The sequence below is a fragment of the Typopeltis vanoorti genome, chromosome 5 (genome assembly GCF_054136105.1).
Source record: "Typopeltis vanoorti isolate ZY-2024b chromosome 5, IOZ_Tvanoo_1.0, whole genome shotgun sequence".
NCBI classification, from domain to species: Eukaryota; Metazoa; Arthropoda; class Arachnida; order Uropygi; family Thelyphonidae; genus Typopeltis; species Typopeltis vanoorti.
Window position 1 is genome coordinate 42751112 of NC_143553.1, and position 23191 is coordinate 42774302.

Consider the following 23191-nt stretch of genomic DNA (forward strand, 5'->3'; position numbering starts at 1 on the left):
GGTTCTCTGCCGACTGCATCAGGTTCTCTTCAGTAACTGGACTTTACCCCTGCTCTCTCAGCAACTGGATTTCACCTCTAGTCTGTCAGGAACTGGACTCTCCTCATGATGTTCGGCTCAGTCCCCTTTTATTTTTGCTTTATCGGGACTTTGCACCAAGGATTGTAAACCCCAAAGAAATCTGTAGTTCTCCTTGATCTTTTTGTTAAGGCCGGCCCGTTCTTTCTTCTCCTCCATGTAATCTTTTTTCCTTGTCTTGTCGGGCAGCGGAAACTTCTCTGAAACTAGCGGATCTCTTTGATACTAACTTTGAAGATGTTCATGCACAGAGCTTCGCAAACAACTTTCTCACACACTTAATCGTAAACAACTTTCTTGTGCTCTTATACAAAGTTCCGATGGCAAAGCATTGCCTTTGTTTTTGACATTCTAGAAACTTTAGTTAAAAACAGTAAATACAGTGAAATCCCATAGGGTTATTTACATTAATCTTTAACATAAAATACATAGAGACAAACAAGGTTGTTTATGTAACAGTTCTCATGAGACTTGACCTCTGTAAAAATCGATGTAGAGTGCTGTGATATTTTTAAACTACATCGAGTTTTGCACAGTCACATCATCCCCTCCTCTTCCCAGCAATATGGGATTATAAAAAGCCTACATAACAGGTCAAAATTAATCAGTTCTGATAAAAGAACTGATTAATATTGCCCTGGAAATGGCTACATTACCCACTAAATAAAAAAAAAAAAAAAAATTAAAATCCCAAAACCACCACTCTCCAGAACAGACTAAATTATTTCATATATCTGGGATATATTAGAAAAATCCTAAAAAAGCATAATTGTAACCACTTACATATACGAAATTGGCATTCCTTATCTACTCCACTGAAGACCAGCCACAACCCCCCAGACCCACTAGGTGTTTACAAGGTTTCTTGCAATTGCAAATTGCCCTATTATGAGCAATTTGCAATTGCAAGGAACCTAGCAGGACAGCTGATAGCCAAAATCAGAATTACTGAACACAAGGACTACGTATGGTTCCACCATTACAGCCATCAGGACTTGCTGACCATGCTTTGGATACTCACTACAAGATATGTTGGAAGAAGGTTACTATACTACACCACAGCAAATATAAATACTAAAGATTAGTCTTGTTTTATGAAACTGCTCCAAATTTGGAAAGCACTCATCCTCTGAACCTCAGTCCAAAAAGCCAAGATCCATTATCCCACTAAGGGACAATATTTAGGACTTAAAGCTCAACTTTGGTTGCCATGCTTTTGCTTCGTTTACCCATTGTTAGTGCCTGTATACATATATCATACTGTACTGTATTCTCTGAAGATACCAATCTGACTTTTCCAAACTATTGGAAATATCAATTAAATTTATTATAATTATTAATTAGTTTACATTGCAATTTCTGTAACAAAATACAGTGATGAATAGTCAACATATAAGCCTTTCTATTAGAATCCTCTTTTCTCAACTAAATTTAATAAGTTTACTTAATATATATCAAAAAATTATAAATTTTAAATAATTACCTTTGATTTTTTTGTTAACTGAATAAGATGCCTTTCATACTGCTCAACAGAAAATATAAGTGGTGGAATTGTTTTGGTTTCCCGAAGTACCTTAGCCTAATTTTAATAAACCATTCATTAGAATTAATTTCTTATACATGCAAATACAAATATCTTGAAACAATTTAAAGTTTCTAAAAAGCATTATAATTCTCTTCATACCTTATATGTAGATTTATTCTTAATTTTTTTTATGTGACACCTACTCTCAAAAGATTGAAAACCTAGAAGTATATTAGCACCATGGCTTCCTTAAGGTAATATTTTGTTCTTTTTTATTATTTTTTTTAAATGTATTTTTTATATAATCCAGAAGTCCTGCTCTAGAGATCAAACATAAAGCTTTTTCAAGATACTTCAGCCCTCCAATAAGTGGAAGCTTAAAGACATTCACAAACATCCATGCCAGTAGGGATCTGTACCAATGACCCACTGGTTGGAGAGCGATGTGCTGTCCATTTGGCCAACCATGCCAGCAATAATAGTTTTAGTAATCCACCAATATACTTTCCTGTATTTCAATATATTTCAGTTCACCAGTCTTACAACATAAAGGTTTAGTAGTATGGGAAATTGTTTAGTAATATGCCCAAGAAATGAAAGCTATATGAGGAATGTTTATCATGTCTGTAAATTATCATTCAAGCAAAGCATTCTTAAAATGACATAGTGAGCAAAGGAATTTATCTAGTTAGTAGAAGAATAAAAATATGCTGTAAAAAAACATTATGTAGGTGAAGGAAAATACATCTTGCCAATTCATTCTTAATCATTAGGTATAGCTGGTTAAGTGCGATACAGTTTTAGCAGGAAACTGAACGTGAAATTGAAAGCATGTTGATTACAAAAGCTGTGGAAAAATCAATCTTTATAAAGAAATGTATCAAATCTTACACTAGAAAATTTCTAAAACAAATGTAGAAAGATTATGTTTATATTGTCATTTAACAAATTTATGTCATTTAATTGAATAATTTATATTTCTGAATAAACTGTGCTGCCATTATCCAGTAGCTTTATCAAGATATATAAATGTAAAGAACAACTGTATTTATGTATGTCAGCTTAGATCATGAACAATAGATAACTTCATATGTGTAGCTTTCTGTCATTTTGTTCAAACAGGCACTGATGTGTTAGAAGTTTTTAATCTCTCATATATGTGGTTAATTAAAAACAAAACAAAACAAAATACTTCACTTATCACGTGCACTGTTCAGTAAACACTGTTATAATAAACTGAATGTCTATAACAAATACCAAAACTCAAAACCACAGTTGCACAAGCACAATGCAAATTCAAAAGAAAATTCATCACATCAAAATCCATTTACAAAAATCCATTTCTGTAAGTTTATTTGGAGAGAGGTACCTCTGTTTTACAGGTGAGAGGATGCAGAATTAGCTTAGGAATTTCCACTTATCAAGCTGAAATGTACTTGACTACTTTTTTTTAAGCATATCTCAAAAATTTGGCATCAGTAAATCATTAGTAACCAGAGCACACAGATTCTACCCCTCTGAAGAATCTCTAAACCAAGAATTGGAAATAATCAAAAATACAGCAATACTAAATGGATACAATCTTAAAACAACTCAAAAAATCACCAGTCACTTTCCCACACATCAACCTAGACAAGAACAAGCCCGTAGGATTCCCATACCTTATGTCAAAGGCATCTCCAAACATCTTTCAAAAATTATGAAGAAATACATACTACTACCTATAAATCAATCAACCAGATCTATAACTTGTTACCTTCTCCCAAAGACAAACTCTCACCTCTGATGCTACCTGGCATGTACAAGGTTCCGTGCTCCTGTATTCCATGCATAGTTGAGAAAATTCAATTTCCAGAGCCTTAGGTTTTGAGAAGGAAGAGGAGAGGTGATATGATATGATTGAGATATATATTAGTTGGTATGGGTTATTACCAAGGTATATGGAAGAAACTTTTCATAGAAATGAGGTGGAACAGGAAGGTGGGAAGAGATTGACAAGTAGGTGTTTTTATGTGGAGAGGCAGCTGAAAAAACACAATTTGCAGAGCTTGATTGAGATATATAAGTTGGTGTGGGATTGTTAACAAGATATGTGGAAGAGATTTTTCATAGAATGATGGGGAGACCATGGTGGAACAAGGTGTGAGAAAGATCGGCTAGCAGGTGTTTTTATGTGAGGGATAGTTGGGGAGCAGAATATGCTTAAAATATCTGTATATATAAACTAAAATATCTTTATATAAACATGAACGTTTATATAAAGAAAGTGCTGAAGCCCTAGTTCACAGACCAAATCTAAACTGTATTGACGTTCTTGCTATTCCTAAAGTATAGGAAATTGCCATACAAAATTGTATAAAATAATTTTTTCATCATCATCATCATCATCATCATCAAATTCCTGCCATGTACCCTCAAGGGGTGTACAGGATATGACAGTACTACATGAAAAAAATTACATCATTACTAACTTCCTATCTACAATTTTCCTCCAAATCAGTCTGTTACTTGTCAAGACTCCAACATTATCAGATCTTATATTTCTATCGTCTAAGGCACTTTGTACCGTATCAATCCACCTATATCTTGGTCTTCCTCTGGGTCGTTTTCCTGCCAACCTGGCAGAGAACACTTGTTTTGCTAATCTTTCCTCTCCCATTCTATTTAAGTGACCATACCATCTGAGATTAGCTCTGCTAACGCATTCCTGGATGCTGACAATGTCAAGTTCTTTCCTAATATCCTCATTTTTAATATGATATTGCCATTGATGCCATCTGTTCACGCCTCTAATCTTTCTCAGGACTCTCATATCTGATATATCTCATAATTGATATCTGATAGGAATCTCATATCTGATATCTCATAATTTTTTATATCATCATCATCATCATCATCATCATCATCAAATTCCTGCCATGTACCCTCAAGGGGTGTACAGGATATGACAGTACTACACGAAAAAATTACATCATTACTAACTTCCTATCTACAATTTTCCTCCAAATCAGTCTGTTACTTGTCAAGACTCCAACATTATCAGATCTTATATTTCTATCGTCTAAGGCACTTTGTACCGTATCAATCCACCTATATCTTGGTCTTCCTCTGGGTCGTTTTCCTGCCAACCTGGCAGAGAACACTTGTTTTGCTAATCTTTCCTCTCCCATTCTATTTAAGTGACCATACCATCTGAGATTAGCTCTGCTAACGCATTCCTGGATGCTGACAATGTCAAGTTCTTTCCTAATATCCTCATTTTTAATATGATATTGCCATTGATGCCATCTGTTCACGCCTCTAATCTTTCTCAGGACTCTCATATCTGCGGTCTCTAGTCTTTGGTCAAGTGTTTTACTTCTGACCCAGCTCTCAGATCCATAAGTTAAAATTGGTTTGAACACAGTCTTGTAAACAGCTAATTTAGTGTTCCGACTAATTTCTTTCTTATTCCATATGAATTTATTCAATTGACTTCCCACCATACCAGCTTTGCTGATTCTGTTGTCTATTTCTATATTTAGTTTACCATCTTCAGTAAAAATTGTGCCTAAGTAGCTGAAATGTTTTACTTGTTCCACAGGTTCTCCATTCACAACACAGTTGAGATTTTCAATGATTCTGCCTATTTTCATTGTCTTTGTCTTTTTATTGCTGACCTTCATACCATATCTATTACAACAGCTATTCAATTTAGTCAGAGAATCTTGCAGACTTGTAGCGGATTTATTTAGAAGTATAACATCATCCGCATAAAGCAAAGAGCTGACATTAACATCTCCAATTTTGATATCAGGTTTAATACCACATTCCTTCATAATGTGATCCATATAGATAATGAATAACAGAGGGGATAATGTACATCCTTGTCTCACACCAGATTTAACATTAAACCATCTTCCTGTACTTCCTTCAATTCTAATTGCTGACTCACAACTCAAATAAAGACTAAGTATTGCTTGATATAATGCCCCATTGACACCATATAACTTTAGCGTATTGAATAGCTTCTCTCTTGGCACCTTGTCATATGCCTTTTCCAAATCGACAAAACTTAAATACAGATCTTTGTTATATTCCCATGCTTTCTCGACTATTTGTCGTAAAGTGAAGATCTGATCCTGACAGCCTCTATTTGGCCTGAATCCAGCTTGTTCTTCACCAAGCTTTTCTTCCACAATTCTTCTCAACCGTTTCTCAAGTATACTTGCATAGATCTTGCCAGGAACACTCAGTAGGGAAATACCTCTGTAATTCTCACATTCAGTTTTATTTCCCTTTTTATATATGGGTACTATGAGAGCTCTACTCCAATCATCGGGAATTCGTCCCTCTGATCAGGCTTTCTGAACTATGCAGTGCAGCCACTGTAAGACTCTTATACCACCATACTTCAGCATTTCTGGTCGAATATCATCTACTCCTGGTGCCTTTCCACATTTCAAGCCTTTGATGGCTTTTTCTACTTCAAGTATGGATATGTATTCCTGACTGCATGCCTGGTCAGTGTTTTTTATCACTGTGCTGTCATCACTGCTTGTTTCATTTAGCACTTTCTCAAAGTAATTACTCCATACTTCAAGGATATCTTTTTCTCCTGTTTTCATTTCACCTTTATCATCTCTAATTCCTTTTACAGCACTCTTTCCTCCATTCCTAAGCTTCTTCAACAACCTCCAGAATATTTTGCCACCTTCTTGATATTTATTTTCTATATTCTTGCCAAAGTCCTCCCATGACTTTTGTTTAGCTAGTTTTACACACTGTTTAGCTTTCTTACATTTGTCTCTGTATTCTGTAAGAGTAAAAGCTGACTTATTTGCCAGTAACTTTTGATATGCTTTCTTCTTTTCCTTCACTGCCTCTTTAACTTCCTGTGTCCACCAGGGAGTTCTGATTTTTTTATCTTTGCACACAACCTCACCACATGCCTCTCTGGCAGAATCAATCAATGTTTCCTTCAGAGTTTGCCACTGAATCTCCAAGGTTTGATTCCTGTTCTCAAACTCTTTCATTTTCTTTTCAATAATATTTCTGTATTTTAGTCTACAGTTCACATCTGAGAGCTGCTCAACTTTTATTCGCTTTAAAACTTTCTTACATGTTATTCTTTTCAATATGAAATTCAATTTTATCCTGCTCAAGACTAAATAGTGATCACTTCCAATTTCAAATCCTCTGTACACTCTGGTGTCCTGCACCAGGGAGAAAACATCACTATCAACAATAACATAGTCAATGAGACTTTTCTTATTCCTAGCCTCTTCTCTCCATGTGAATTTGTGCACATTTTTATGTTGGAACATGGTGTTAGTAATAACCAGTCCATGTCCTGAGCAGAAATCCAACAGATATTTGCCATTATTATTAGCTTTGCTCTTTTCTCCAAATTTTCCCAAAATATTTTTGTATGTCTCACAATCATTTCCTACTCTACTATTTAGATCCCCAACAAGGACCAACTTTTCCTTTTTCATTGTGTCAGTTGCTTTTTCTAAAGCCTCAAAAAATTCCTCCACTTCTACCTTAGTAGAACCTTCTGTGGGACCATAGGCACAAATAAGTCTCATTGTCCAGTTCCCCATTCTCATATTTGCCCACATTACTCTACTTGAGACTGACTGCCATTCAAGAAGATTAGCCTCGTATTTTGTGTTGAATACTATGGCTACTCCTTCTTTTCCTTGATTGTTATTGCCTGAATATAACATTTTGTATTTATTGCTCAGAAAGATCTCACCAGTTTTGGTCTTTTTTGTTTCAGTCACCCCTATTATGTCGATCTGGTACTTATCTAATTCCTCAGCTAGCTCCATTTCTTTGCCACTCAGGCTTCTTACGTTGATAGTACCGATCTTTAACTCTGGTGATGTTGAGTTGGGGTTTGTTTTCAGATTTGTTCCAGTAGCTGACTTTTCGCTGTTCGCCCTGATTCCCTGGCGAAAACAACGGGGGCCTTGTTTAACCGGGCGACGCCCCAGCCGGCATGAAATTTTGTCATGTTGTACCATCATTTTTTATTTTGGTTTAACCAATAAGAATACAAGTTGGTCGGCTAAATCCCAAATTGCCAGCCCATCCTCGTTCGTTCAGTATCAAAGTAGATACCCAACAGGGTGCACCACGAGAAGGTGAGGATTGGACATTAGGTCAGAAGCCCTGGTCGGTTCTCCGCATTCCTTTAGAGGCTATGTGGAGGTCTCCTCTCAGTTATACAGCTTTGACCCTTAAGCACCCCAATTTTTTATATATGTTATCTTATTTTTAATGTAATCTTTTTTTTACCCCTCCAGATATATTTTAATTTAATTCTATAACACACTACTGCATGCATATTGGGATTTCATTGCAATCATGCACCCTAACTGTATGTTATTCCTAGTATTGTTTGAATTAAATGTACTGATGATGTCCTAAGATACTTAGGATGAAATTACTTATTATTGTGGTTATTACATGTGTTTGTTTAGTCATGAATTTTCCACAGGTTTCATTGTACAATAAAGAGGAATCAATGAAATGGAAAGCAGTCCAGTTGAGGTTATCTGGTGCAAGACAGAGGCTAAGGACAAAATATAGAGTTTGTTGCTGCTATAGGCCAAGAAATCAAAAAGGACGATGCTAATGGTATGCACTGACAAATAAACTTAATGAGTGGTGGCAATAATTATTATGGGGGACTTTAATTATGCAGACATAGACTGAAAGGAGAAAAGATACATGGATGAAAGGAAATGGAATTTGTGAAGCTACTAAGGAATAATTACTTCAGGCATCATATGATGGAAAGCAGGGAATTGAGAGTCAGGATGTTGTGATTGCATCAGAGGATCTGTCTAATGAAAATGGCTACACTGCCACTGACTGATATAATGATTTTGTAGTTTTGACTTGAGAGGTGGCTAAATATGTAGATTTTTCACTAAAGAAAAGTTACATTATAATGACAAACTGCAGTGAAAGTATGTTTGTAGTACATGGGAAATGGTATAGAGACATTTGAAGGAAGGAATAGTGGAGTCAGGAGAATAAATAAAGTAGGAATTAAATAGATGAGTAATACCATTAAGTAGGAGTTGCTAAAAAGGAAAGGCTTATGAATAATATTTAAAGAGAAAGATGATCATCCATCTCATGAGAAGTATAAAGTACATGGCCATAAGGCCATGTCTCACCAAATATCAATAACGAACTCGCAGTGGGATGGCCCATATATATGTATTGGGGGGGGGGGGGAATTAGATCCAGGAAGAGCTAAACAATGCCCCACCTCATGTTCTGAATGCATCTTGCATTAGTCTACATAAAGGTTAGTTTGCTTCCTGGGTCTACAATTACCCCCCAATACATATATATGGGCCATCCCACTGCGATTTGTTACCTCATGAACTACATCCAACTTTATTCATCCATTCACACACTCATTTGGCATATTAATGTCCATGCACTCTCACCTGCACCACCCTAATAGTGTTAGGATATAAACTATATCCTCTGACATAGCCTATATCCCCCCCCCCCCAATCCCTAATGTCCAAAGAATCACTGACAATTATGGGCCTTCTTCCTGTGGCATCTCCAATAAGAGAAAGGTCTCCAAGCATTTCCAAGTAAATTACCAGAATTCAGAAGAATCCTGGAGTTTCAGTTTTGTCTCCACTTTTGTGCCTTGTAACAACTAGCCTTTTTGTCCAACACCAAGGAATGGTTACTGCTCTTTTCTTAATCTGGTATATATATCAGGTCCCATGTTCTTGTACTTTGAGAGACTGCCATTTCCATTGAGAAGACAATTAGCAAATGCCAAAACCAGGTCTATTACTGGGAATCATTTGTCCACTTTGGATCAGCATGGTGTCAACACTGAACATCGCCCATTGTAAAGACATGAAGTTCATTGATATCACCCTAATAGGAATAGGTTTTCAAGAATGAAAGTGTGGCAAATTCTGATTCTAAGTGGCTGTAATTAGTTGTTTTTATTTATTATTTATATGACAGTTTACATGTGTTTTTCATTATGGTTGGTGCTCCACTTTAGCAGATTAAGACACCACCCCTGGTAATGCACATGTGTATGCAGCACCTATCTTAAAAGGCGATTATTTTAGCTGATTATTATACATTCTTGCTTGTTTTAGATTAGCTTGTAGTTGTTTTGCTGAAGATGGTTGAGTTATTGTTTTTGAAATATCTGATCACTAAATAACAATCAATAAATAATACTGATCATGGATATTTAGCATATCTATATTAAACATTACAGTACTACATTTATAAAAATCAAAGGCAAGGATAAGCCAAACACTCAATATATGTAATTTACAATTTCCTAATTATTCTATTATACAATCACTCTTACCTTTTCTGCTACAGAATCTAATTTTTGCCTTTTTTTGCCATGTTTATTTGATTTATAAGTCAAAGGTGTCTGAAAAAACAAACAAACAAACAAAAAACAGATAAGAAACTCAAAACAAGAATTCATAAAAAACTTACTAAAATTAAGTTTGAATGATTTATGAACAACTTTCTATGTTATCTTTAAAAACTTAATGCAAATTAAATTTCATTAAAACCAAAGGCAAAGATATACTGATCATATATATTTGAAATAAAGTTTATATGTGAAATATTTTCACAACTAGGCCAACTTGTTCAGAAAGAGCAGCTGAATTCACACTATGAAAAAGATTACAAAATATCTCAAATTTCTTGGGAAACATTTATACTATTCCTTACAATCAGGAATTTTAAAAGATTACGAATTTTTCCTGGGAATTCTTAGGAAGAAACTCTAGACATAGATTAAACCAAGAAATAAAAATTCTTGGTTTAATCCTTTATCCAAGTGTATGCGAACAATGTTTGCACATGAAGCATTGTTACAACTGGGCTACACATCAACTGCCTTAGTATCCCATAAAGCAAAAGCATGCAGCCTTTCAGATGTGTTTAATGTAATACATTAAGGGAGGGCCACTACCCAGACCAGTTTCGATCTTTATTGAGATCTCATCAGTGGGAGCAAGACCCAGAAGAGATACCAAGGTTAAAGTAATGCAGAAGTCATATATAAGTAGTATACTTGAATATATATACATTACTTATACATCTAGCATAAAAGTAGTATACTTGTATATGACTTCTGCATTACTTCAAACTTGATCTCTCTTCTGGGTCTGGCTCCCACTGATGAGATCTCAATAAAAGTCAAAACTGGTCTGCATAGAAGCTCTACCATTAATGCATTGTATTATGTGTGTGCTTTGCATTATGGGGGATACAAAGACAATGATGTGAAGTTATTGGTCTCTATATGCACGTAGCCTAGTTGTGAAGATATTCCATGCACAAACATTGTTTGCTTACGCTTAGAAAAGGATTAAACTAAGAATATAAATTCTTGGTATCTTTAATTCATAGTATAAGCAAGCGAAAAACTTTCAACACCTAAGCATAACATTTATGGATTAGATTGGGTAAGCAACAAAGTTAGGCAAAAATGCCTACTTTCTCCTCACTTGTTGAACATGCTCACTGGTCACTTCACTAATATAATTTCCTCTGCAAGTTTTTATTTTTTTGTAGCTCCAGTTTAATAATGGTATTAAACCATCTAACTTGATTTATTCTCCTAACTGGAGTCTGCAATTACTTCTTTCAAGCACTCCTTTACCACTTCTCTTGTATTATCAACATCCAGTCTTTGCAGTTTTACATGGCACTGATCCAAACAATCTTCTAAGCTTGTCAATACTTATTAGCCCTGTAATTCCATATACTGTGGTCACATATTGGTTATAGACACATTATCTGATGCAATTACTACATCTAGCACTCAAACACCCTAGTACAATCCATCACATGCTGCTTTAGGTAATTATTCCTTAGTAAATGCATAAATTCCATTTCCATTCTTTCCATGTGTCCTCTCTTCCTTCCAATGTATGCACCCATAGTTGAAATCCTCCATAATAATTACCTGCCCTTCACTCATTGAGTTTATTTGCCAATGGATACTATCCCCCATCATCCTTTCCATCACTTGGCCTATAGAAGCATTCAACTGTATACATTATGTTCTGCTGGCCACTATCTCACACAAGATGGTCTCAAATGTGCTATTTTCAATGGCCTGCAGTTGAACTTCTACACTTTTTGGTAGCAGCTGATTGGCTATCATCAATAATACTCCTCCGAGTATTCTTTAATCTCTCTATTCTCCCTGAACATACCCTTCACATTATATCCCACTTACTATATCATCATCTTCTGTTAGCCATGTTTCACTAATGCCAATAACCTTTGGCCAGGATGAACTAATCAATGCCAAAAACCTCTTGTTCCAAATGCTCTTGGCATTAGTGTACATAAAGTGCAAAAGCCTCTTAGGTCAGCTGCTATCCTGATGCTTTATACTAACTATCCCATTCTGGTTTGTTACAGCAGGCAGTACTAACTTAGGCATTTTATTCACATACTTATACTCATCTACATCACTGATATCTGTGTACTTGCTTAACAGCCCCCCCCCCTACAAAAAAAGTTCCAGTTCACACATGATTTTGCTCTTCCACTTTAATCAACAACACTTTTTCTAGACATTGAACACTGCATCCATTTAGATGCAAACCATCCTTCTTATGTAAGTTCTTTTGTTAGTCAAACTCACTCCACACTTCCACAAACTCCCCATTATTCCTCCTGAACTAAGGTTGCGATCACCAAGAGCACAGTAAGACTGAGATCGTGATTTCTAAAAGAAAAACATACAAAGAAAAGCATGTAATATAACAAAAAAAACTGACATTAGCATGTTTGAATATCTAGGATCCATCATCAACGTGAAGAAATGATGTTTAAAAGACATAAAAAGAGAATTAGGAACGATCTGGACAATTGTCAAACTTGTTATCAGTTACAGTCTGGAAAGACAGATCCATCACTCTAGGAATGAAGTTGGGGATCCTGAATGCAGCTGTTTATTCAGTAATAACTTATGGATGTAAAAGATGGTAAGATGTTACCTCAAAAGTGTGATAGCAAAGGTTAACCACTTTTTGAGATATGGTGTTACTGGAGCCTCTTGAGGATCTCTATGTTAAAAGGCAAACAAATAGACGAGTCCTGCAGAAGATTCATAGTACTCAGCCTCCTTAAGACCACTAGCAAATGAAAGCTGAAATATGCTCATATAAAAAAGAATGGAAGTGTACTACTTAATAAGATGTACTGGAAAAGGGGAAGTGGTAGACCATCAGTAAGATGAATGGACAATATAAGAGGTAAGACAAGTTTTCACAGGGTTGAAGCTTCAAGAAAAGCTCAGCATTAGGGCAATTGTTGAGAATTCATCTCATAAATTGAAGACATGTAACAAAATTATGACTAGGCCATTAAATGTCATAAAATCTGTTTGGCCAGAGAAATTTCTATTATATGAGGATGGTCTCGGCCTCAACCATAGTTGGCAACCCTATTGGCAAGGTTTTTTTTTTTCTAAGTTGGTACATCTATCATAAGCATCCATATGAAACTGCAAGTCATTCTATCATGTAGTTTGTTTTATACAGCTGTCTAAGCAAAAGTGTTGTCTGTATCCCTTGAAATGGATAAAATCGAGTATTGTGTGGTTCTAAAATTCTTTGTAAAAGAAGGTTTAATGCCAAAAGAAATTCATTTGAAGTTCATGAGCACTTTTCTTCTTCGTTTTCGACAATTCAGAAATGGGCTGCTGAGTTTAAATGTGCCCGTACCAGCCTTGAAGATGATCAATGTGAAGGACGTCCAAAAAGTGTAACAACACCAGAAATCATTGATCAAGTGCACAATATGGTATTTGATGACCGGTGAGTCAAAGTGCGTGAAATTGCCGAGACTATAGGCATTTCAAACGAACATGTAGGATAAATTTTGCACGAAGAATTGCATATGAAAAAGCTTTGCACAAGATGGGTGCAGTTTTTGATCACACTAGATCAAAAACGCACTTGCATGAAAATCTCTGAACAGTGATTTAAAATGCACTTGGAGCGTTTTAACAAGAATAGAACTGATTTTGTGCATCAAATTTATTACTATGGATGAGACTTGGATTCACCATTACACACCAGAATCCAAACAGCAGTCGAAACAGTAGACAGAAGCTGGTTGTTCAGTGCCAAAGAAGACAAAGTAGATTCCATCAGCAGGAAAGGTCATGACATCGGTGTTATGGGATGCTAAAGGCATTTTGTTTATTAATTATCTTGAAATGGGTAAAACAATAACTGGGGAATATTATTCCAATCTTTTAACCAGACTAGAAGAAAAAATTCATGAGAACAGACCCAGTTTGCAGAAGAAAAAATCATATTTCATCAGGACAATGCATCTGCCCACAAAAGTGCTTTGGCAATGGGAAAATCAAGGGATCTGCACTATGAATTGTTGGAACATCCACCCTATTCCCCAGATTTGGCTCCGTCTGACTTCTATCTCTTCCCAAAACTAAAACTCTTCCTCACTGGTAAACGGTTTTCTTCGAATCCAGAGGTGATTGCAGCTGTGGAGGGGTATTTTGCAGATCTTACTGAGAACCACTACAGGGACGGGATAATGGCGCTGGAGTATCACTGGAATCAATGTATTAGTCTTAAGGGAGATTATGTTGGAAAATAAAAATAATTTTGAAATGATAAATTCGTTTTTTCATTGTTAGGCTTTTCAGACCACCGTCGCATGCATACATATGAGGGAAGACTTTAGAGCCTCTGTAGCTCAGTCAGTATAGACAAACCCTTTGGTCTGAAAGATCTGCGTTCGATTCCCGTCCATGATGTGAGGAACCTTTATCTGGTCTCTTTTGACTAAAGGTGAATCAGCCAGTCTCATATGGAAATGGAGGGTTTTTCATCCCTCAGCACAAGCAAACCAGCCCAGTGTACACACACACACACTCCTACAGACAAAGAATACCTCTTCACCCAACGTCAGGATCTGTGACAAGTTGACTGGGATCGTGCGCATAAGGTTGCATCATGTAAAAAGACCCACCTCCAGATGAGATAAGGCATAACAGGAAGAAGAAGAATATGAGGGAAGACTTTAGATTATCTGAGAATTGCTCATAAATTAGTTAAATTGCCAAATAATTACCATTCTGGTCGGCTGAATGGTTATTGAATTTGCTTTCCAACAGACTGTAGGTCTGAATTCTGCTGTGGCCATGAATGTTTATGATTGTCTTTAGGTGGAAGATGATGGTGGGAGACCACTGACTCACTTACTGGATGCCTGAAGTGTCTTTAATCATTTTTAAGCAGTAAATTGTCTTTCTTTTATACTAAATACTTGAAAAATAAAACATTTTTCAAGTATTTAGTATTGATTACTGAAAATCTTGGAAAGAAACTTAACATATTTACATATGTTCCCATTATATTTTTGCTTCAATTGATGCCAGAAATATTAGGAACCTGACTCCAGAGTAAACCAAGTCATACCTGTATTCAGCATATCCCTACATATAAACATATAAAATAATCCCAGAAATAATAGACGATATTGAGAATATGAACGTACTATGTAGAAATCTCACAATATGGGAGGGGGGGGGAGAAATAACCCTAGATGAATTAGATATTAGAGATAAAAAAAAAAGGCCAAATTTTGCAAGGACTGGGCAGTATTTTTTGGAATTGTATAATACCACAAGCAATGTTGAAAATAAGATGAGATAAAAGCTGGTAGAACAGGAAAAAGGAGAAGAATGTATTCCAGAAAAACAAAACTTTGAAAGAGAACAAATAATAAAAGATGTTAAAAATATTAAATGACCAGTAGAGATGGAGTTAAAATAGAAATGATTAAAGAATTAGGAGAAAAATTATTAAAGAACTAAAAGATTTGCTTAATAAATGCTTAACAGCCTATAGCCTTGCTGTCAGAAGAATGTAAACTACAGTAGATTCCAGTTTATTGGGACACTTTAGAACTAGAACATTTGACGCAATTAAGTGGCTGCTCTAATTATATGAAGAATCATGTTAATAGATATAAAAAGAAACAATAACATTTCACTGAGCAACAAATCATTTATTCAAATGGTTTATAATAGCAAAATATATTGAAATTTCCCTCATCATCAATATCAACACAGAAAATATGTTCAAGGGTACATCTGTTGTCCTAATCCAATTATTCTTGTAGCAAGGCTTATATGTTGGTCATACATAACTGATAATTGACTCAAGGAATTTACAATGCCTAAAACAGATATTAATTACATCTCATGCACTTCAGCAACAAAAGAATTCGAAAAAATACATAGTCTGCACATGAAAAAATATGATAACTTGATAAAGAATTCTACTTCTGTACCACAACAACCACTCAACATGGTAATCAACTTCTCTTCCATAGATTTGAAGCCTGAAGCACTCACTGCACTTTCACGTGGCCACAATCTCACACTAGCTCCTAAAAGAATACCTGCCAAGGAAATAATGATCCAAATAGAATGTGGGATTCGCAACCTTCCTAACCACATCGCCAACAACGTCGGACTGGATGTAGCCGGTGTTCTCACTAAAGCAAAACCTCCAAAAACCAACTTATCCAAAGAAAAATAGGCAGCGCTACTAAAAATGAAAAAAAAAAAAACTAAAAAATAGTAATCACCAAAGCAGATAAGGGAAACGCCATGGTGGTTCTCAACCAAAAGGACTACACAGGAATAAGCTTAATGCTTTATTATTAGACCGTACTGCCTACCTCCCTATTGAATATAATCCTACCAGCTCTCAGATTAGAACTCTCCACAGACTCTTTAAGAAGGTAACTTCTTGGCCTGTGGAAGTTACTAACAAACTAAAACCTTTTAACTCTAGATCCCCCCCCCCCCATTAGATGGACTTCCAAAAATACATAAACTAAATGTGCCATTACGTCCCATAGTGGATGGCATTGATTCTCCCACATATAAATTAGCCAAACATTTAGCCAAAGCTCTCACATACTATACTATACTGGCAACACACCATCACACATAAAAAAACTCAGCTCACTTCAAAGTCAGTATAGAAAACCTTACACTCCAACACAGTGACATAATGGTCAGTTTTGACATCTCCTTCCTATTCACAAATGTCCCACTCAAGGAAACCCTAGAGCTCATCCAAGCCAAATTTCTGCCTGATATCTCAGCCCTATTTCAGTTCATAATGAACTTAGGCTATTTCGTTTGGCAAGGAAAATTCTACAAAGAGATACAGGGGACATCCATGGGTTCACCACTTTCCCCACCCTTGGCCAACTTCTTTATGGAGACCTTTGAAGAAAAAGCCTTAAACTCTGCCCCACAAAAACCCCCTATTTTGCTTCCGTACATGGATGATGTGTTTGCTATTTGGCCACATGGCTCAGATACACTCCACTTCTTCCTAACACACTTAAACAACCAACACCTCAGGGTACAGTTCACCTTGGAAAAAGAGGAAAACAACACCCTCCCCTTCCTAGATACTCTAATAACTCACCAACCTGATGGATCGTTGGTTTTCTCTGTTTATAGAAAACCCACCCATACAGGCAGATACATTCACCAATAATCCCCCCCCCCCCTCACAATAATATGGGGTTATAAAAACACTATATAACAGAGCAAAATTAATATGCTCAGATGACGATGCCCTAACCACTGAACTAAACCACATCGTCAACACTTTCTTAGCCAATGGCTACAACCCCCCCCCAAAATACTAAAAAACCAGTAACCCCCCCCTTCACAATAAATATTACACTAAATCTATCACCATCCCCCTACGTCCGGGGCACCTCTGAGAAAATAATCAATATCCTCAAAAAATATGACCTAACTTCTTGTTATAGACCATATAAAAAGTTGACATCCCTTATCTGCTCTATCAAAGACCAACCACTTTCCCTAGACCTACCTGGTGTATACCAGGTCCCTTGCAGCTGTACATTGTCCTACTTTGGCTAAACAGGCAGGACAGTGAATATGAGGATTTCAGAACACAAAGACTACATCCAGTTTCACGAGTACAGCCACTCTTGGCTTGCAGACCATGCCATAGAATTTGTTTGAAGAAAACTAAAATAATACACCGCAGCAAGTTCAAGTACAAAAGATTATTCATGGAATCATCAGCAGCTCTAAAAAACGTTCCAAACCTCAACAAATTTGGGTGCATGAGACTGCCCCAAATTTGGGAGACTAACATCATGAGAACTTCAGCCTAACGGCCAAGACAACCCAATTAGCCCATTAGGGGCAACATTAGGACTTTAGGAACAATATTAGTTTCTTGCCTTCTTCCTCATTTGCTTTTGTTAGTGCCTGCATGCACATATCATATTTGTATGTTCCTGAAGATGGCAACATGACGTTGCTGAAATATTGAAGGTATTCATTAAAGTTTCCTTTAATTAATATCCGTTTTATGCGATGTAAATTCCTTAAGTCAATTACCAGTTATCTAATCCTATTAAAACAAAATATACACCATAGTAGAAAATCTTTGATACTTCAACATTTAATTTATGTGACATGCAATTTATATAAAAACTTGCGCATACTTATTTTTCAACTTTTAGTTCCTAATAGTTACTGACAGAAGAATTTATCCCACGTACTCTGCCATGTTCTTTTGACTGACTGTGAGTGTACAAAATCAGCACAGATATCTACAGCAGACAACGAACTGCCTTCATTGTTTTCCTGCATGAAGTACTGTTGTAAATGATTAAATTTCCTGGCATCCTGTTTAGCCACTCATTCAAATTCAGATGTGTCACCTTTATCACATTCCTCACCTTCTAATTCCACGTCCTAGTGTTTTGATAAAATGTTTTCAACAATTTTAACCTTACAATCATCTTCATTAGCATTGTAACATTCAATATTACTGTAGATACCTTTGAATTCTCCATAGTTCCCAATTTTTGCACTTCTGAAATGGTCTCCTATTCACTTTTGGCTGTCTCAGGATCTCCAAGCCTAAACACTTTAAAATGCAGTGAGAAAAACAGTTCTGAATTGTCTTACTACTACTTTCTCACCAACTATTGGCAACAAATTGTAATGCCTGGAGAAAGTTACTTTCGAACTCACCTGTCTCTGGAAGATGATGTCAGTATACTTTGCTCAGTCATATCTAGGATATGATTCACCAATTTTATACAGCACAACATCTTATGATTCCCATATCCATTGCCTGCATCAAGGATGTACAGTTGGCAGGCAGAAATTCCGGCTGAATGTTTGTCAAACACTCTGTGATGTCTCGCACAATTGTCCAGAAGATTTTCTCGATTTTCAGTTTAACTCTACCTTCCACCTCATTAACTATTTCTGTTTTTCTCACTGTTGAATCAAACATGCAATTATAGATTTCAGTACTCTAGTTATCTCTACTAGATGACGATGACTGGTATTGGGTGAGTGGCATTTGATTGATCTAGTAATGCCTTAGTAGACCATTTAAGGCAATTATTATTATTTTTTTTTTTTAGTGACAAACCTTTATGTGGTATCTTGGTAATGGTCAAAATTTTATAAAATTAACATTAAAAACAAAATTATCAAAAAAACAGAGCACTGAAAAATCTCAATTTCCTTGTACTTTTACATCATTTTTATGTAATTTAGAAAATTACATCATTTTATATTAATTCCAAAACAAAATTAAAAAGGAATTGATAGCATTATTAATTAAATATTTCAGTACCTGCAAGTATGTGATAAGGGCATACACGTTAGGTGTGAGGTGTGTACCTGATAACTTGACTAGCTTCTCAAAGTGGGAAAACAAGTGACCTAGTTTATTGGCATAGAGTGTCAGGTGCTAAGGAAAACAAATTGTGGTTTGCATTTAATTACTAAAAAAGAAACTAATAACAAAGATTTATGAAAGTTATTTTGCAATTTTCAAAATTAAAAAACATTCCAATGTTTGTTTGAAAAATAGTTAACTAAATTTATTTTATTCATTATGATACTAAATTTTGGATTTAGGGTACAAACACCTCCTCTAACTATAGCCAACACCAGTATTAACAAATTCACACACTATAACAAACTACAAAAAATTCCCATAAGCACAATGTTATTTTATAAAGATTCCCTACAGTGAACTAACTGTTATAACAAACCATTCCTACAGTTCCTAAGAGTTTTCTGAGAGTCAACTGTATAATATCTGAATTCCTGAAAGAAGCTTCTCAGGGGGGATTCTGAACAATTCTGTTGAAAAACGTTCATTGCCTTCTTAAGAATCACAGAAACTGACACAATATAAGGAGTAGAGAGATTACTTTCTATTCCATATTTGTTTGGCTTACTTATTTGAGTAATGAGTGAAATTTCAATTGTGAAATAAAAAATATTATATGGGCATCTCCTGACTGCATCAAGACTTACCCTATAAGAAGTCCATGTCAGTCATTATTTACAATATTATTATTATCATCTGACTCCATGGAGCAAGAGACTCATTGTGGGAGGTATACACTATTGCACATAATGCTCACCCAGCTGTGCCTTTACCGATTCAATGCGTCTTCATTCAACAACACACTCGGGCAATGCATTCCACTCACCAATCTCTCTCTCCATTCAAAGACCCTACTCCTCACCATCTGCTCACATCCTCCTTACACAGTTTTCAGCAATGGCCTCTTGTTCTACCCCCACTCTCCCATCCTATGAAAAATCTCTTCCATGTCAACCTGATAACAACCCCTGACTAGCTTATATGTCTCAATCATATCCCCCCCCCTCCCTCCTATTCATGAAGCTTTGCAACTTACATTCTCACAATCTGTCCTCGTACGCCACATTCCAAAGACCACCGATTACTTTTGTGAATCTTCCCTGGGCCTTTTCATCATCATGAAAACCAGGCTGCCAAATCTATACACATTAATCCATATGAGGCCTAATCAAGACATACAATGGCATTTAACATCCCTATTTCTGCATGTCAGGTTCTGTATCATTGCCATTATCAGATGTGACATCTTCACAGCTTGTACAATGTGGCCCCTGAATTTCTGGCCCTTGTCCACCATCACTCCTAGATCATTCATTTCCTCTACTTCTTTTAAAGTTTCCCCACCAAGTGTATACTTTGCATCCAATCATTGCTTACCAAATTTCAAAACCTTACACTTTGCAACATTGAACCGATAGTTACTTACCTGCCCATAAAACCTATTCAAGTCCTCTTGTAAGGCCATAACACCTGCTTGACTCTGCATTGCTCTCCCTGATTTTGCATCTACAAACAGCTGCATATAACCAGTGAAATCCATCCCAATATCATTAACATATAAATTGAACAACAATGGTCCCAAAACTGACCCCTTGCGGTACACCATGAGTGACCTTCCTTTTTTTTTTTTTAGGATACTGCACCCCCATGAACAACTTTCTGATACCTATCTGACAGCCAGTCACTGATCCAACTGAAGACTGTTATCCAATTGCACGTGTTTCAATTTATTTAACAGTTTGTGGTGTGGCAGTCTATCAAAAGCTTTTGCAAAATTCAAGTCATCATCATTAGTGTTCTGTCTCTTGACAGGTCCAATGGTATAACTCAGTAGATTCCCTTCCTCCAATTTCCTCTGTCTCTTGCTTCCTCCTTCATTTCCTGATATCTTCTTGTTCCCATTATATCATCAAGCATCATTAGTCGTCTTCTTCCTCTTGGTTGCTTTCCTTAATTTTCCCTTCTATCATTCTTTTCAGCAGGCTGTCTCCTCTTAATACATGTCCTATCCAGTTATGCTTTCTTCTTCTTATGGTCTTTAGTAAATTCCTTTCTTCTTCAACTCTTTGTAATACTTCTTCATTGGTGATTTTTTCAGTCCACTTTATTTTCTCCATTCTTCTCCATAACCACATTTCAAATGCCTCCAACATTTTAGCTTCTTTCTTCCCAACTGTCCATGTTTCTAACCCACATAAAGTCATACTCCAAATATAGTATTTAATAAGCCATTTCTTTAGATTTTTATTCATTTTATTAATAAACAAATTTTTCTTGCTATAAAAGGCATATTTTCCTTTGATAATTCTTTCTTTTATTTCCATGTTACATTTTCCATTTTCTTGTATTATACTACCAAGGTATTTGTATTGTCTCACTTACTCTACACTTTCTCCATTCTTCATCACCTTGATATTTCCTGGTTTCCTGGAGACTCTCATCACTTTTGTTTTCTTTGCATTAATTTTCATACCATATTTCTTGCATATATTTTCAAATTTTTGCATTAGGTGCTGTAGTTCATCTTCGGTATTAGCTAATATTGCTTGATCATTTGCAAATCTAATATTTTGTATTGTTCTTCCTCCAATAGTGATTCCTCTTTTCTCTTCATCAAATGTTTCTTTTATCATTTCTTCTGCAAATATATTGAAGAGCGTCGGTGACAGGCAGCATCCCTGTCTTACACCTCTGCCAATTACACATTTTTTTTTTAGTTTTTCTTACTTTTGTCTTTATTATGGCCGTCTGGTTCATATATAATTCAGCTATTAACCTTCGGTCTCTCCAATCTAAACCTATTTTGCATAATATTTCCATCCGATTTTCCCATTTCACCATGTCAAATGCTCTTTCAAGGTCGATGAAACATACATAAACTTCTTTATTTACTTCTATATTCCTTTCGCATATGGTCCTCATTACTCCAATTTGCATCTCTGGTTCCTCTGTCTTTTCTAAATCCAAAAAATTGATCATCTCCAGAAAATACTCCATTCTATTATACAATCGTTGATTTAATATTCTTAGCAGTACTCTGGAGGCATGCTTATAGTTCTGTAGTCACTGCAGTTAGCAGGATTGCTTTTCTTTTCAATTGGTATAAGAATACTCTCTGTGAAATCTTTAGGCCATACTCCTGTTTTGTAAATGAGGTTGCAGAGTTTCCATGTTTCTGTTATACCTTTGTTCTCCAGTTGTTTTAGGATTTCACTAGGTATTCCATCCACTCCTTCCATCTTTCCAATTTGTAATTCCTTAATTGCTGTTTCTACTTCACTCTTTAGTATTTCAGGACCTCTTTCTTCTGTTGAGATTTCATTTTGCTCTTCCAATTCAATCTTTGTTGGTCTTTAATTTTTTGCATAAAGTTCTTCGATGTATTCCTTCCATCTTTCACCCTGTATTTCAATATCATAAATCAGTTTTCCTTGCTTATCTTCTAATGGCAGATTTCTTATGCTTTTTTTAATATTTGTGATTTGGTTATAGCATCAGAAGAGTTGATAATAATTGAGATGACATCTCTCCCACCAGTTGGAGAGAATGACTATATGGTTTTGACTTGGAAAATGAATAGACATGCAGGAGTATCAAAGAGAAGGGAAGGTATGTGGAATTATAAGGCAGGTGATTATAATAGTCTAAGACGTCAACTTGGGGAAGTTTCATGGAGGGAGGAATTGGAAGGCCGGGATATCATTAGTGCATGGGAAATTATGAAAGAATATTTGTTAGCAGCAATGGTAAGTTGTATACCACGAGTGAACAAGAGGACACAATTTGGATTAAAGTGGATGACAAACAA

The 23191-nt window shown here is 35.9% G+C and overlaps 1 protein-coding gene across 4 annotated transcripts in view; it reads right to left on the bottom strand.

The window, feature by feature from the left end:
* LOC150106342 (Fanconi anemia group I protein-like) overlaps positions 1-23191 on the bottom strand; it is a 506449-nt gene that overhangs the window by 50848 nt on the left and 432410 nt on the right. For all 4 annotated transcript variants that reach the window (XM_090392383.1, XM_090392381.1, XM_090392380.1 and 1 more), the window contains 3 exons: positions 19339-19455; positions 9966-10034; positions 1562-1657 (listed from right to left, as the gene is read on the bottom strand). In XM_090392383.1, the coding sequence (XP_090248509.1) occupies positions 1562-1657; positions 9966-10034; positions 19339-19455 (282 nt within the window). The remainder of the gene's footprint in view (positions 1-1561; positions 1658-9965; positions 10035-19338; positions 19456-23191) is intronic.